The 15,718-nt window shown below is 34.3% G+C and overlaps 2 protein-coding genes across 2 annotated transcripts; both read left to right on the plus strand.

The window, feature by feature from the left end:
* Positions 1–8,316: 8,316 nt before the first annotated feature.
* Positions 8,317–9,593, plus strand: LOC145620299 (nuclear transcription factor Y subunit B-3-like). Its single transcript, XM_081674941.1, has one exon. The coding sequence runs from the start codon at positions 8,419–8,421 to the stop codon at positions 9,061–9,063; it is 645 nt and encodes a 214-aa protein (XP_081531067.1). The 5' UTR covers positions 8,317–8,418; the 3' UTR covers positions 9,064–9,593.
* Positions 9,594–12,111: 2,518 nt separating this feature from the next.
* On the plus strand, positions 12,112–14,561 carry LOC145619252 (beta-amylase-like). Its single transcript, XM_081673907.1, has 6 exons — positions 12,112–12,504; positions 12,612–12,776; positions 12,900–13,163; positions 13,245–13,454; positions 13,820–14,059; positions 14,147–14,561. Exons 1-6 carry the CDS (start codon positions 12,199–12,201, stop codon positions 14,291–14,293), a joined length of 1,332 nt encoding a protein of 443 aa, XP_081530033.1. The 5' UTR covers positions 12,112–12,198; the 3' UTR covers positions 14,294–14,561.
* Positions 14,562–15,718: the final 1,157 nt, after the last annotated feature.

The following is a 15,718-nucleotide window of genomic DNA, read 5'->3' on the forward strand; positions in this document are numbered from 1 at the left end:
AAGCTCAGAAGACTTCACATGGTTTCTCTTACTCCAAAGTTATATCTCTTTAAAATGCTATAAAAACTAGGTACCTGAAAAACAAAGTTTATGGGTTTTTCAAGAGAGAATCCTCTGTTATTTACTCTGAATATATAGCGTAGTTTATTCCTTTTCTTAAGTACTTTGTGATATTGAGTTCAAAGGGTCTCTTTATCTCTCTACATATATGATACTGGTTTTGATTTTCTATTTTCGGATATAATGTTCGTTTTCGTGTCGAACATATTTCTATCTCTAGCAATCAGTTCTTAGGATCAAATAGGAACACCACTTGAAATCATTTAAGAAACTATATATCCAACTCCCAAAGAGCTTAAACTCGAGTGTTTTTGGTTGTACTGTGTTGTTCTTGGACTAAACATTTTGTTGTTTCGTCGTAGCCAGACATAAGTTTGTTTAACATATTTTTAGATCCAAAACACCATCAACCCAATAGAGTGATTCCCTTGTTCAACAGATTGCATAGTTCTATTCAAAGAAGAAAAAATGGGAGCTTGTTCATGTTTAGTCAGAAATCCACTTCCTTGGCTTGCTGCCCTTGGATGTTTATTTGTCTGTTCTCAATCTCTAGGCTTCGGGTTTCTTACTACCTTCCTTACATCATCAGCTCTTATTCTATGTCCTGTAATTCTTTGTCGGTTAAAGTCATACGAGCAGAAATCAACACGAAGAGAACAGTCATGTACGCGTTCCATTGAAGAAGTTGTTTCCGAATCAAGTCATCAACAGACAGACAGCCCGTTGAATGAGTCATTGCAAGAAGAGGAAGAAGAAGAAGAAGAAGAAGCTGAGAGTAAAATTCATGAAACAATACAGAAAAATGTTGCTAGATTTGAAGAAGAGGAGGTGTCAAAACACAAAAGACAGCAGAATGAAAATCACAGGTCACCAGAAATACTGCTGTCTGACAGTGAAAGTGTTGATCACACAACTTCAAGTGAGGATTCAGAAAACGATTCTATGTTCAGAGAAAATCTGAGCCACAGCACGAACTATTCAGACGGGTCAATCTCAGACGAAGAGAGTTAAATTGAAATCGCGCTTCCAACAGGCCACTATGTCGACTCAAAGAGAACACAAGAACAATCATGGTATGGATTTCAGCATCAGAAATGGTCATCAGACTGCTCATTAAAATCACATTTCAGACAGCAAAATTGGATGGAGATGCTAAACGAAATGAACGAAGAGAACTTCATCGAAATCGATCTCTGCATGGGATCCATCAAGTGTTCAAGGTTTGAAATTCAAGCATAATCATCAAAAAAAATTCACACACAAAATTTTACTCCCAATCGCGGTTTTTTGGGAATTTATTAACTAGTACTTGTTCATTAGCCCTTATTTTTTTATCCGATCACGGATTTTTCCTCCCCTTGTTGGGGTATAGCTTATTAAGATTTCGAAGCAAGAACTATATTGTTAAACTTTTGTGCTTCTTTAGCATTCACCTCGGATGCCATTTGAAGCACAAAGTATATTTCTTTTTGCTAAATCTTACTGTGATTAAAGTAATTAAAACTCTGACAGCCATTTCTGTTTTATATTGCATACTCTAATTCTTGATCTTTGAAACACATATTGTTAATTTGATTCATATGTCAGATCTTTTGTTTGTTTTCGCCTTGATTTCGCTGACAGATTCCTGTTCAATGCTTAGTTCCGAATTCCAGTGATTAGTTTAATTTACTTCTATAAATCCACATATCACAAGTATATTCCAACAATGTTAAGCTTGTTAGATTGCAAGAGGTCACGAGAGTGAGGGATAGCTCAGTTGGTTAGAGTTTTCCTCCGGATTTCAAGGAATCCTGGGATCAATTCTCATCATCTGAGATTTAATTGCGAATTAGAGCTTGGCCATGATGAATAGTTGGGATCATGAAAAATTGTTTTGAACAATTGGATAAGATTATAAGAGACACATTATTGCACCAATCTAATCAATTTTTTACTTAATTGTTTAATCACTTTTGGCATAGAAAGTGGTATATAAACAATGTCATTAGATATATTTAGATCATTAGATGAGATTTGGAACTAAATTAGTCACTAGTACAACTACCAGGATAGCTAAGCAGCTAAGTCAACTCACAAATTTATGTGCAACTATATCAAATTCTTAAATTAGCAAGTTGATGAAGATTATTTTTATTGAGACAAAGTTCATGATGTATGTCTATGCCTAATCTACCATGTCATTGACATAGTTGACAATACAGCTTCAAAAAAAATAAGAGGGTATGAAGTCATCAACAAATTAACAAGACTACAAGAGCGAAAGCAAAGTCATGAGTATGCCTAAGATCGGGTTAGTACTTCACTTATCAGTTCATGGCGTGTTAGGCACCTAACATGTTAGATTATTTTGACAAAATCGAGTATACATTCATGTCATCAGTTAGGACAAGTGTTACCAAAAAAAGATAAGTGGGCCTATAGAATTGGGCCTAATTATCCTTGTAGACCAAATTATAGAATTTTAAGAAAAACTAGTGAGCAAATTGCATAACCAGGGCCTAATAAAAGTGTACAAAATAAAAATGAAATTTAGTTATTGTGAGCAAATTTCATTTTAGTTTTCTATTTTTATTTAGCTTATCCAACGTCCCCGAGGTGTTCGTTAGCTTTTGTCAATTATGGTTGATAAATGAAATTGGGCATATTATAATAGTAGGGCTCACATATTCATTTGCGTATATAGCAATTAGGTGGAGATCTTTACATTAAATTACTATCTGCTTTCGGCTATATTAAGAGTCTTAAATACTTAATTAGCTGACTAATTAGATGATAGGGCAGTTGACTGATGCTAATGATTTTCTTGCAAAAACCATGCTTTTTGTAAGCAGCCATGCTATTAACAAAAGTTTACTTTATTATGTGTATAAAGACTAAGACCAATTGATTTATGTGAAAGTTAAAGCTTTTTATGATTTTTATATCTTCATTTTTATGTAAAGGAATCAAGCAAGCTAGGTCCTGGCTGCTGATCCTTTATTCAATCAGCATCTTCATGATCGACATTGTTTAATGAACTCGAAAAGCAAACGAACACCATACCTACCTTCCTACCGCCCCTAAGCAATAAAGGCTTACGAAAAATACAGGGTACACCCCTGCATTTCCAGGGAACTTCAAAGTTTGAGTTCAATACTGCCTATTGCCTTCAATATCATACTCTCAAATTTACTTTTCATTATTTCTATAAACATTACAATCATTTATGTATGGGCAACGTAACTCTCTATTGTAACATATTTGTTCGAGCAAAACTAGTACGTCCAGGTACTAAGTGCTTATATTCAAGTATATAACTATACAATAACAAATAAAAGTACTACTCGTACTTAATATGACTAGCTAGGCCAACTGCTAACATTTTCAATTTCGACATATCCACATAGCCACAGTATTAACTTCTACTTAAACTACACAACGAACACTCCTGATACCAATCCGCGTGCTAGGAGAAACAACCACCAGGGTAGTCTATGTACATTTGCACTAATAAATACTCAGCTCTTCCCATGTTTAAAAGTTAATTAGTGTAATAACCCATTTGGTTGTTAGAATATAATTGTGCACTATTAGATTTTATTTGCTGCTTGTTTGATCAACTTTTTTATGTAGACATCACTACATCAGGTAGTACCTTAGTATGTAATTATCTATGCAGTGGTGGAACCAAAATTTTCTAATGAGTGGGATAATACGATTACAAAATAAGTGTTGACCATGTTAATTGATTTGATTGTAGGATATATGAATGGGATAGGACTATAGGAGTAGCTTTCAACTAGTGGGAGTAGATTTTGTATAGTCTTATGTTTTTGAAGGTAGATTTTGTATAGTGTACTTTTCTTTTTTTTTTTTTTTTTTTTTTTTTTTGTAATGATATATGTATACTTTCTAAAATGCAATTAAGTTGGGAATTCATGACAAAACCAGGTGCAAATCGGTGTAATAAATTTATCTTTAAAATTTTCTTTTTTAGCTTCTTATACATAACTCTAAAGGCTATATTTTCCCGTAAAAAAAAAGGGCTATATTTATTATTTTTCTTTTTTAACTTAATATACCATTATTATAGGAGTAGATATAGTGATATACGCACTTGCAGCAACCCTTTTTGGAGCTAGAACATTGGATAATTAGACAATTTTTTGGAAGCGTTATACCATGAACATATTGTGATTTGTGACGCAGCATTGAAGTAATGATTTATTATTCAGAACTATATCATAATTTCTTTGATTTAAAATATTACGAGTATTTCAAAATAGAAAAATTGTTTATTCTCATGGATCATTTTTTATATTTTTTTTTTTTCCCACCATCAACTTGATCTACTGTTGTAGACTTGTAGTGATACGCATGGACCACTATTTTTTAGATATCAGCACAATTGTGTTTTTTTTTTTTTTTTTTTTTTGGTGGTGAAGGTAAGAAAACTAAAAATTGCCCCTCCTCACGAGGGAAATTCCTAATATATCAAAGGAAAAAAAATGGGGTATAACAATGATGAAGATGTACAAAGAGTAATATCCATGTTATCACTAACAAGATCATCTATATTCGCGATCCAATCTGCTGCTTCGTTTGCTTCTCTGTAAATATGGTTAATATCATAGTGCTGAAACCTTTAAAAAAGATTGAGGATGTCGACGATGATGTGATCGATTTGCCATGGAACGGACCAAACTCCTTTGACTGCGTTGATTACTAATTAAGAGATTATCTCGTTCGATGACTAAATGTTGAATCCCGTGTTGAATAGCAAGAAGGATGCCTTTTTGAACAGATGTAGATTCCGCAACAAAAACAGTGGTGTTGCCAAGGTTGAAGGTGCGAGCCTCGATGAGGGAACCATTGTTGTCTCTAATGATGACACTTGCTGTTGCTAAGTTGTTTTTGAGTGAATCGTCGAAGTTGAGTTTGAAAGAGTTTGAGCGGGGTGCTTCCTAGATAACCTGTTGGCGCGGAATGAAATGGATGGGTTGGTGGTGGGTATGGGTTTGGGATCTCTGCATAGGTGATCCCGAGCTTAAAAAGGTATCTGTGAGAGTGCGACATTGCCTCTCGTTGAATGCAAATTATGCTCTATGGAAAGTTTGAGGGATATCTAATGTTTCATTTCGAAAAATAATAGAATTTCGTTCTTTTTAGACGCTCCATAATAAAAAGATAAATTCTGTAAGAGTGGAGTTGTTCTTTCTAAGGTTGCGTAGGGTGGAGTTTGAGGGGATATCTAATGTTTCATTTCGAAAAATAATAGAATTTCGTTCTTTGCAGACGCTCCATGATAAATAGATAAATTATGTAAGAGTGGAGTTGTTCTTTCGAAGGTTGCGTAGGGAGGGTAGCAAGCCTCCATGTGTAAGAGAACTACTCAACCAACTCTTGGTTTAAGGATATTTCCATATTTCTTTAGTTTTTTCACAATCGAGAAACAAGTGATCGATTGTGAAGTTTAGCACAACATGCGTAAATTCTCTTTTCTTTACTCGTTACTTTCGGTATTTGTATCCTCTATAAAACTTTAACAAGATTGTGGCTGATAACTAATTTAAATGATTATAATAACAGGCCCTAGTTTCCAATTTTTTACAACAATTTGACATAATTTAGTTACACTTTATGTCAAATCATTATAAATAATATGAAACAGAGATAGTACAAGAGATTATGAACCTATCCTTTGGGAAACAATTGTAATACCTAACGACCTAAGTCTTCCCATAAGATAATTAATACCAAATATCCTAAGATATTAGGGCCTATCCTGTTCAACTTAATTTTAGTTCAGTTTAGTTCAATTCAGTTCATCAGCTCCAATCAGTTTAGTTCCTAATTTTCTTCTTTCATTAACAATTCATTTCAGCTCTATTCAGTTCAGCCCCAATCACTTCAGTTCAGTTTAGTTGTTTTCAGTAAATCGGAACATACCCTTATTCTCTAAATCATATCTTAACCTAAATTAACCTAAAAATAATATTATCCCTCACTTTTTGTTTGGTGTTCGTACATAAAAAATTTTGTTGGTAAGAATATCATTTTCTCGCTTTCCTAGTCACCAAAGTAAAAAAGTAAGCTTACAAAATTTGTGTGTAGAGATATTTATTAAATGTAATTTCAGTTTTTTACAAATAAGCTCAGTTCAATAAAAATAATTTCAGGTTAACAAAAATCAGTAATGTCAAAAAAAACAAATATTACGGAAATATAGAGAATCATTCAAAGTAACTCTAGTTCAATAAATTTAATTTAACATTACTACCTCCGTTTCATATTTTTTTTGCAACTTTAGAGTATTAATTGTACTCCCTCCGTTTTTTTTATATGCATTACTTTTCTTTTATGGGTGTTTTTTTTTATATACATCACTTTTATATTTGGTAAAGTTATACTATATTTTATTATTTCTCTCTCTTACTTTAAACCCCACTCAAATTATTTTATCATTTCTCTCCCTTCTATGTCCCTAGTTAAATAATAAAATATCTATTCCCTCTCACATACTTTCTCTTTCATGGTCCCCTCATACTTTTATTATAATAATTAATTTATTCACCCACTCACAATATTATATATATCTGATTATCTCCTAAAATTATGTGCATTCCCAAGTGATGCATATAAAAAAACGGAGATAGTAAGATACAAAATATTTCAACGTTGCAAAAAACATGAAATAGATGTAGTAATAAAATTAGAGTGGAGTGAACATGCTTAACATAGATAAAACATGAAATAGATGTAGTAATAAAATTAGAGTGGAGTGAAGATGCTTAACATAGATAAATGTGTGTAAATTATCTTATTCAAATTAAGCTAAAAGTGGCATTCTTCCTAAAATCATAGCCGTGAGAAGTTAATCTTATTCAATCAATCCAAAAGTGGCATTCTTCATTAAATGATAGCCGACGTTTTCGATTGAAGTCGAGTCAAATGCTGAAAGGAGACAATTTTTTCAATCAAAGTACATTTTGAAATTCTTAACAAAAAGGGTTACTTTTTGTTTCTTAAACTATGCAACAAATCCTTTGAAATTTGTAGAATTATAGTAATGAATGCACACTTCTATGAAAAAAGATGAAAATTATTTTGATGAATTAAATCACGTACCTTAATGGTTAAAATTCGGTGATCTGCCTTGTGGTTTTGTACCCTTGGGCCTTGTCTCCATAATGTTGACGAAAGTGATAGATAATGCCCCTAATCTTTACTGATTGACTAATTTGGTCATTGAAAAGATTTAGTTGATCTCGATTCTTGTTGAGTTTTTGGTTTTTATAGGGAAAATTTAAACATTGCAGCAATTTAAAGTTAATATTTTACGAATTACAGCTATTTAAAAAATATTGCAAATGCAGCCCAAAAGTTGTCATAAATTGTAAATTGCAACCTAATTCAATTTTTTCATTAGTTTGCTTGTCGAAAAATGTTCGTTTAAGGTTTTAGGAGCCATTTTAGCCTTTAAGGATCCGAGTTGAGCTCGGAATTGACAAAAAAAATAACGTATCACTTCATAACATTCATATTATCTCCTAAATCTTGCTTGTACTAGAGTATAATTTATATAGAGTATTTAGCTAAAATTTCTCTTGAATTGCACCCATATTGAGGTGTGGATTTCATACCCTTGAGTTAATTAGAGCCTCACCTATCACTTTATAACCTCAATGTCGAATTATCAATTTCTATTGTCTTCTCAGGTGTTATCTACTGATAATTCTCAATAACAATCAAATTCACAATACTAGTAAAATATTTCTCAATAACAATCAAATTCACTATCAAATATTTTTACAATCAAATATTTTTACAGCAAATTTGTAAGAATTGAATCTTGCAATTGTCCTACAATTTTACGAAGTACTCAAACTCCATATGTATTTTTTTTTTTTTTTTTTGTTTGATGAAATAAGTAATACTCCCTGTCCCTACTTAGAACAAATGCAAGAAGTAGACATATAATTTAGAAACGGAGGAAATACTACATATTTGGAATTTCATTAATTTGATGGAAAAGTTATGCAAGTACAATTTTTATTTCTTTTTATTCTGTTAAATTTATTTTCTTACCAAAAAAAAAAAAAAAAAATAGGTACGGTTGTCAAAATCTGTACCATCAAGAGCAGTATACCCCACGTCACAATCCAACGCCTTATCCTTTATCCACGCTTTCCTCTTCCTTATCATCTAACAAACGGCTCACATTCATCCACGTGGTCGCTTTTGATGCATTATTACTCCACCAATCCAACGGATCCCCTGCACTTTCTTTTCTCCCTCTTTTTTTCCCCGCTTTTCTCTCTCCTCCTTCCTTCCTCCCCCTCTCTCTCCTCCCATCCCACCACTCAGCGTTTTCCGATGGCGGATTCCGACAACGAATCCGGCGGCGGCGGTGGTAACCGCGAACTCTCCGCCCGTGAACAAGACCGTTTTCTCCCCATCGCTAACGTCAGCAGAATCATGAAGAAAGCGTTGCCGGCAAACGCTAAAATCTCTAAAGACGCTAAAGAAACCGTTCAAGAGTGTGTGTCGGAGTTCATCAGCTTCATCACCGGCGAAGCCTCCGATAAGTGTCAGAGAGAGAAGAGGAAGACGATTAATGGGGATGATCTTTTGTGGGCGATGACGACGCTTGGATTTGAGGAGTATGTTGAGCCGTTGAAGGTTTATCTTCATAAGTATAGGGAGTTGGAGGGGGAGAAAACCACAGTTTCCGGCGGAAGACCCGGTGAGAAAGACGGATCTTCCGGTGGAAATTCGGGTTCCGGCGGTGGTAGTGGTGGTGGTGGCGGTGGTTCCGGCGGGTATGGTGGTGGTGGAGGTGGGAGTAGTGGTGGTGGAGGTGGGATGTACGGTGGGATGATGATGATGGGGCATCATCATCAAGGTCAGATGTACGGGTCGGGTTCGTATCATCACCATCAAATGGTGGGAATTTCGGGTTCTACGGGTGGTTCGGGTGGCAGCGGTGGAGCAACATCCACCGCTGTTAAAATAAGATAGGTGGTGGTGGTGGGTGAAGAATAGTATACAAATACTGGAGTAATTAATTAAAGGGGGGGTTAAAAAGTGGCGGGTTTTTTCTTTTGATTTTTTTTTTTCTTTTTTGTTTATTTTTTAGATGCCTTTTGATGTGTTAGGTAAAGTGGGAGGGAGTAATTTTATATGTGTAATTCCTAGTTTAATAATTAATTAATCCTAATTATTAGATAAATAATTAGTAATATCATGATTATTATTGGCTAAAGTTTGTAACTTTAGGGAAAAAGGTTTGTGAATGGAGGATAGAGAGATCTAACATGGGAATGGAGAGAGATATATTGGAGGAATGTGTATTTTTATGAGGATTCCTCATGCTATATTAGTTGAAGTGACTATTGTATCTATTAGTCCGTTGAAATGTTACACAACTCGTGTGCATCGGACATAAATGTGCACAAGATTTACTTTGTACAGTTTTTGTTAAACTTAATATTTCTATGATTAAGTTGTACTTTGTATTTTGTTATAGATTGTGTTTTTTTGTTATCATACACTTTGTAGTATTTAAATATGTGTTCAGGTTAATTAGTCAATTAAATGTACTTTGTGTGTATTTTGCATAAGATTAACCTAAGTATATATATGAATTATTAACCAAAAATTTCAAAATTTAAAGGGACTTTGAACATCAAACAGAGGATAATTGTACATGAATATTGGTTGTATTAGGTCCTTTTTTAATAAAAAAAGGTTCATGTTTGAAAAATTTATAGAATTATAGATGATAAAATTTGAAAGTATTAATAATTTTTTTTTGAAGTTATTTGAATAACTTAACTTTAGCTTGCAAGGTGTTTTTAGTTTGTATTTGTGTGAAGCATTAGTTAAATAAATGGAGATATGAGGATATCAACAAAAATTGTTATAGAAATGAAAGAAAGAACTCATATGTACTTTATAAAAACTTTGAAAATTTGTATATGCACCGGCATAGACCTAAAGCTAAGAGTATTGCTCCGTTTTACTCATTCAAAAACTTCAAATGACGAATGAGAGTACATGATTCCTGGCCGGCGCATATAAAGTTGTTGCTAAAACTTTTGTCTAATTTTAAAAGAACTATTTAAAAGCTCTTACATGAATATATTGTACATATATAATAACAAATAATACGGGGTAGCTATTTTGAAAACCTTGGCTTAAATATATATGGAATAGAGATGAACACGATTGGTTTCTTAAGTTTAGAGGGTTGAGTTGTTGAGATAAAAATAGTTATAATAGCTACAATTTTATGAAGCATGAATGATCACCTAATGCTATATGCATATGATAAAAAATTATCCAATATAAAATAAGCCTAGGGAAATATAGTCGGTTTGGTTCAATTCGGGTCATTTTCTGAAGTAAAATTCTAACAGAAAATGATACTAAATAAGATGATATATTTGATAAAAGCCTGACCTACAAGTATATCCACAATTTACAAACCCAACTCTAGTGTAAAAACTTATCCATATGTCCTCACAAATCATAGATAATAACGGTTTCTGTTACTTCAACAGAAAAAGAGGCTGGCAAAAGTATTTATGTTTGACGTTAGAAGGAAACTCAGAAAGTTATTATTATACTGCAGATTATTTGGCTACCATATTACTACAATGTTAGTACTCTAATCAATAATAAAAATAAAAAATCAAAAAAGTGCTTAATACATTCCTGCAAAAGAGTAAATACTTCAGTGATTATATAATACATTCTGAAAATTTTGATTTCAATCTAGCAAGAAATATGGATGAGATGGAGTTAGAGTCTAGCAGCCCATCAATTTTGCTTGTAGTTTCCAGTTGGACATTATGTTACTTGGACTCCTCGTTTCATTTCAAATACCTGTGTCGGACCCTCAATTTTACTTGGACATGTACCAGTACCATGGTACTAGTGTGCACCACGGGAACTACTGTACTAGGTCCATTAACATACATAGTACATATTGCATATCATATTCTGCATGTAGAATTTGAATGTGAAATTGTGCATTGATCACCTCCTAACTAGTTTCATTCGTCATTCAATATATACATTAGACAAGAAGATGATTCATTAGAAACTCGGAGTTTTTAAGCAAGCATTGTAACACTTTTTAAGCAACTCTTTAATCTTTCTCGACCATAAGAAGTTGATGGAGCAAGGCATCTTCCCTTTTTAATTTAAAATATACCATAGACCCATATTGATGAAATATCATCTCTGCAATACTCTGCAGAAGAAGAATGTGCATTCGATCAGCAGGACCAATTTGTAACAGTCTGTTAATTGGACGGATAATTTGTTATCGCCGCTGATCTAGTGATCATAAAAAGCGCGCAGCTGATGACAGCACACAGCTAGAGGTGGCCATAATCAAGTATCCAGTGACAAAGAGAAAGCATGTGTTAGTTTTACAATTTTGACAATTGCCCCATAACAATGTTGGCTGTTTCTGTAACAACTTCAGATACAATGAGTATAAATAGCATGATTCGCAAGGAAAGAAACACAGGCAAAACAAGACTTAAAACCATTTAATAGTTTCTAGTACTAATCAAGATTTGGAGATTTGTAAGAGTTTCTAACTTTTCTTCTTTGAGAATTATGAGTATGTTATGTTTCATTGCTATTTTAATGCTGATCAGATCATGAGCTTAAAAAGTTTAGAATCTTACAGGTTTAAAATCGTACTGTTTTGTTCTTTTGTATTCTTTTCAACTCGAGAGTTGGGATTTCCTTACCTATTTAGATGAATTTAAATTACAATAATACTTCATTACCTAACCATGTTACTAGATATGCATGCTCTTCACTCCCATTTTAGACAAATAATTCACTATATATGTTGCTTCAGGTCTCAGCTAAAGACACCGATATGGCAAACATGCTATTGAACTATGTGCCCGTTTATGCAATGCTACCAGTAAGCCTTCATTAATCAGCATTCAACACAAGCATTTCCTTAATTAAGTCACACAACAAATTAAAGCAGCAGTATAATGACCAATTTATTTACTTGTTTTGTGGCAACAGTTGGGAGTAGTTACGTCAGATAACAACTTTCAGAACCAGGACGACATCAAGAGGCAACTATACAAGCTGAAGGAAGCAGAAGTCGATGGAGTCATGGTCGATGTCTGGTGGGGAATAATAGAAGCAAAAGGACCTAAGCATTATGACTGGAAGGCTTACAGGAGCTTATTTCAGGCCATTAAGGATTGCGGCCTGAAAGTACAAGCAATAATGTCATTCCATCAATGTGGTGGTAATGTAGGTGACGGTGTTTACATCCCACTTCCTCAATGGGTACTTCAAGATGGAGATTCAAACCCTGATATCTTCTATACTAACAGACGCGGTACCAGGAACAAAGAGTACCTTACTCTTGGTATTGATAACGAAGCTATCCTTGGAGGGCGGACTCCCATTCAGGTAAGTGTTTTCAAAATATCAAAAATTTAAGAAAACTATTTACACATACACATTCCTAAAATTGAAACAAGAAAGGGGACTAATTTTTTGTTATAATAAATTGACAGATATACAGTGATTACATGAAGAGTTTCAGAGAGAATATGTCAGATTTCCTAGATGCTGGCACAATAGTTGACATTGAAGTTGGTCTTGGCCCAGCTGGAGAGCTACGATACCCTTCATATCCACAAAATCAAGGATGGAACTACCCAGGAATTGGAGAATTTCAGGTGATCTTATGACATTCAGATTCAGCTTTTTCGGATAATCAGATATACCAAATGAAGGCGAAGTATTATTACATGCTTTAACACTTCAGTAGTTAACCCAATTTCAAATTATTAATTCTGCAGTGCTATGACAAATATCTAAGAGAAGATTTCAAAAAAGCTGCAACTGATGCTGGCCATCCGGAGTGGGATGTGCCACAGAATGCAGGACAGTACAATGACAGACCAGAATCAACAGAATTTTTCAGAAACAATGGGACATATGTTACAGAAAGTGGAAAATTCTTCTTGACTTGGTACTCGAACAAGTTATTGATCCATGGTGACCAGATCCTAGAAGAAGCAACTAAAGCATTCTGCGGCTGCAAAGTCAAGATAGCAGCTAAAGTGAGCCATAGGAACAACTATGGATAAGAATTTATTTTCGCAAATGACTACTGATTTTTTTTACTTATGATCTATGAACAGGTTTCTGGAATACATTGGTGGTACAATGAGGAAAGTCATGCAGCTGAGCTGACTGCAGGGTACTACAACTTGTATGAAAGAGATGGGTATCGACCAATAGCAAGGATGCTTTCTAGGCACTATGGTGTTTTAGATTTTACATGTCTTGAGATGAAGGACTCTGAACAGCCTGGTTATGCTGATAGTGGTCCACAAGAGCTTGTGAAACAGGTGGGGACTTGAGCTTAATGTCAAATATTCAGAGCATTCGAAACTGTTTTGCATGAAATATTGCTTTTATGCATAAGTTTTTAACATATAGTTTGGTCATAAGAAACTTGCAAGTAAATTACTGACTAATGAAATCTTCAATTGAAACATATACAAGTTTAATCCTTCAAAAACATCTTGTTGCTACGAGCACATATACATAGCATAAGTGCACAACAATATCAAAGTATGCATAGGCACATACGCGACTATTTTTTTTCATATAATTTTGTAGGAAAGCACAATAAAATTTACTGATAATACATTTTAATGTGAAATTCCATACTCACATAGCACACTATTGATATAATTCATTGAAATTGCAGGTTTTGAGCGGATGCTGGAGAGAAAATATAGAGGTAGCAGGGGAAAATGCACTACCAAGATATGATCCCAATGCTTATGATCAGATGCTGCTGAATGCTAGGCCAAATGGGGTGAATAGAGACGGTCCACCAAAGCTGAAAATGTATGGCTTGACATATCTTCGTTTGAACAACCAGCTACTCGATGGGGGGACTTTCGATTTATTCAAGACATTTGTGAAGAAAATGCATGCTGATCAAGTAAGTAGCCAACTCTGCATAAAAATAAACTTTCATGGAAAAAAGCCTGTGACTGTGTGATATTAACAATGTCTGAATCATTTTCAGGAGTACTGTCCTAACCCGGAAAACTATGGAAGGCGTGTCATTCCACTGGAGCAGTCAAAGCCGAAGATACCATTGGAGGAACTTCTAGAAGCAACCAAACCACTGGGACCATTACCCTTCAACAGTGAAACAGATATGAAAGTATAATTTGAGAAGTCTATCTCAGTAATAAAGTGAAGCCTGAGGCAGTTACATTGCCGAACACATCAACTGATGTTTTCCCATTATTAAGCTAATAAGGAAACCCCCAGAACCCACTATAGATGGGATCCTCACTGGGTGTTCTTGCTCTATTGTTTTTCGTTGTTTCTGTTGTTTTACGTTGTTGTTGTGGTTGTCATCGTTTTCATTGTTGTTGTACTCCTGCTAAGGACACTTCTGCTAATGTAATAAAAATCTAATGTAATGCTAAGGACAAGGCATACAAACAAGTTTCTGTTCATCTGTTATTGAGTTTGTGGTATACATGACTCTCATGGATCACACATTTAACACTTAATCAAACTAAAAAACAGATCTTTAAGTTCCTATATTCTTAGTGTTGGTAGTAAACTGCCTTTACTATACATTCATGATCGATGTAGTCATCTTTACTTACTGTATATACAACTTATGTAATTAATATTGTGAACACAAACATAACATACTTAGGGCCTGTTCACATTTACTGAACTGAGCTGAACTGAACTGAACTGAACTGATTGGAGCTGAACTGAACTGAATTGAGCTGAAATGAATATTTTATGAGAGAGGGAAATTAGGAGCTGAACTGAACTGAACTGATTGGAGCTGAACTGAACTAAACTGAAAATAAGTAAATGTGAACAGGCCCTTAGTGACATAATTGACATGATCATGCAACCATAGTCAATTTAGAGCTGCTGAATAAGTGAAAGCAATGGAAATTAGAATCCCCTTGTATCATAATTGACATGATCTTTAAGGTGCATATATAGCTTAGGAGTTTAAGCTATGGGTTTGCTTGGTGTTAAAGAATGATGGGTGGCAATGGGCTGATTTTGAATGAGCATATCTCACAATCTATAAATAATTATGAAATATTATAAGTTGGGGGTGATAGCCTATCTCAAGACCTTCCCAACCGCTGGTCATAAGCTTGATTTGGACAAGAATTGACGAAGTTATTGCCGTTTTACGAAAATCTGTATGTGTTGACCGAACAGGACAACACCTAAATCTTGCACGCCCGTGCTGTTCGAGCCAAGGACAATTGTAGCCACTAGATTTCTTTATCTAGGTCTGCACGCTCGTGTCATATTTATTAGCACGTCCGTGCTGACCTGATACCACACCGGATATGTCGGGGGTATAAATACCCAATTAGGGTTTTATGTTTTTACAACTTTCACAACTTGTAAAAGCTTGATGGAGAGTTTGTGAGGAGCTTTTGAATTATATACAATTCAAGTTTGTAATTTATCATCATCAGTTGCTTGTTTAGTTCACCTTATTTCCTTATTTTGACTGATTTGATTTGATCATCATATTCCATAGTGGATTGATGGGTTTTCTCTCAACCCTTGGTTCCCACGATAAATTCGTTCTCATTTC

The sequence above is a fragment of the Chenopodium album genome, chromosome 27, assembly GCF_948465745.1.
Source record: "Chenopodium album chromosome 27, dcCheAlbu1.1, whole genome shotgun sequence".
NCBI lineage: Eukaryota > Viridiplantae > Streptophyta > Magnoliopsida > Caryophyllales > Amaranthaceae > Chenopodium > Chenopodium album.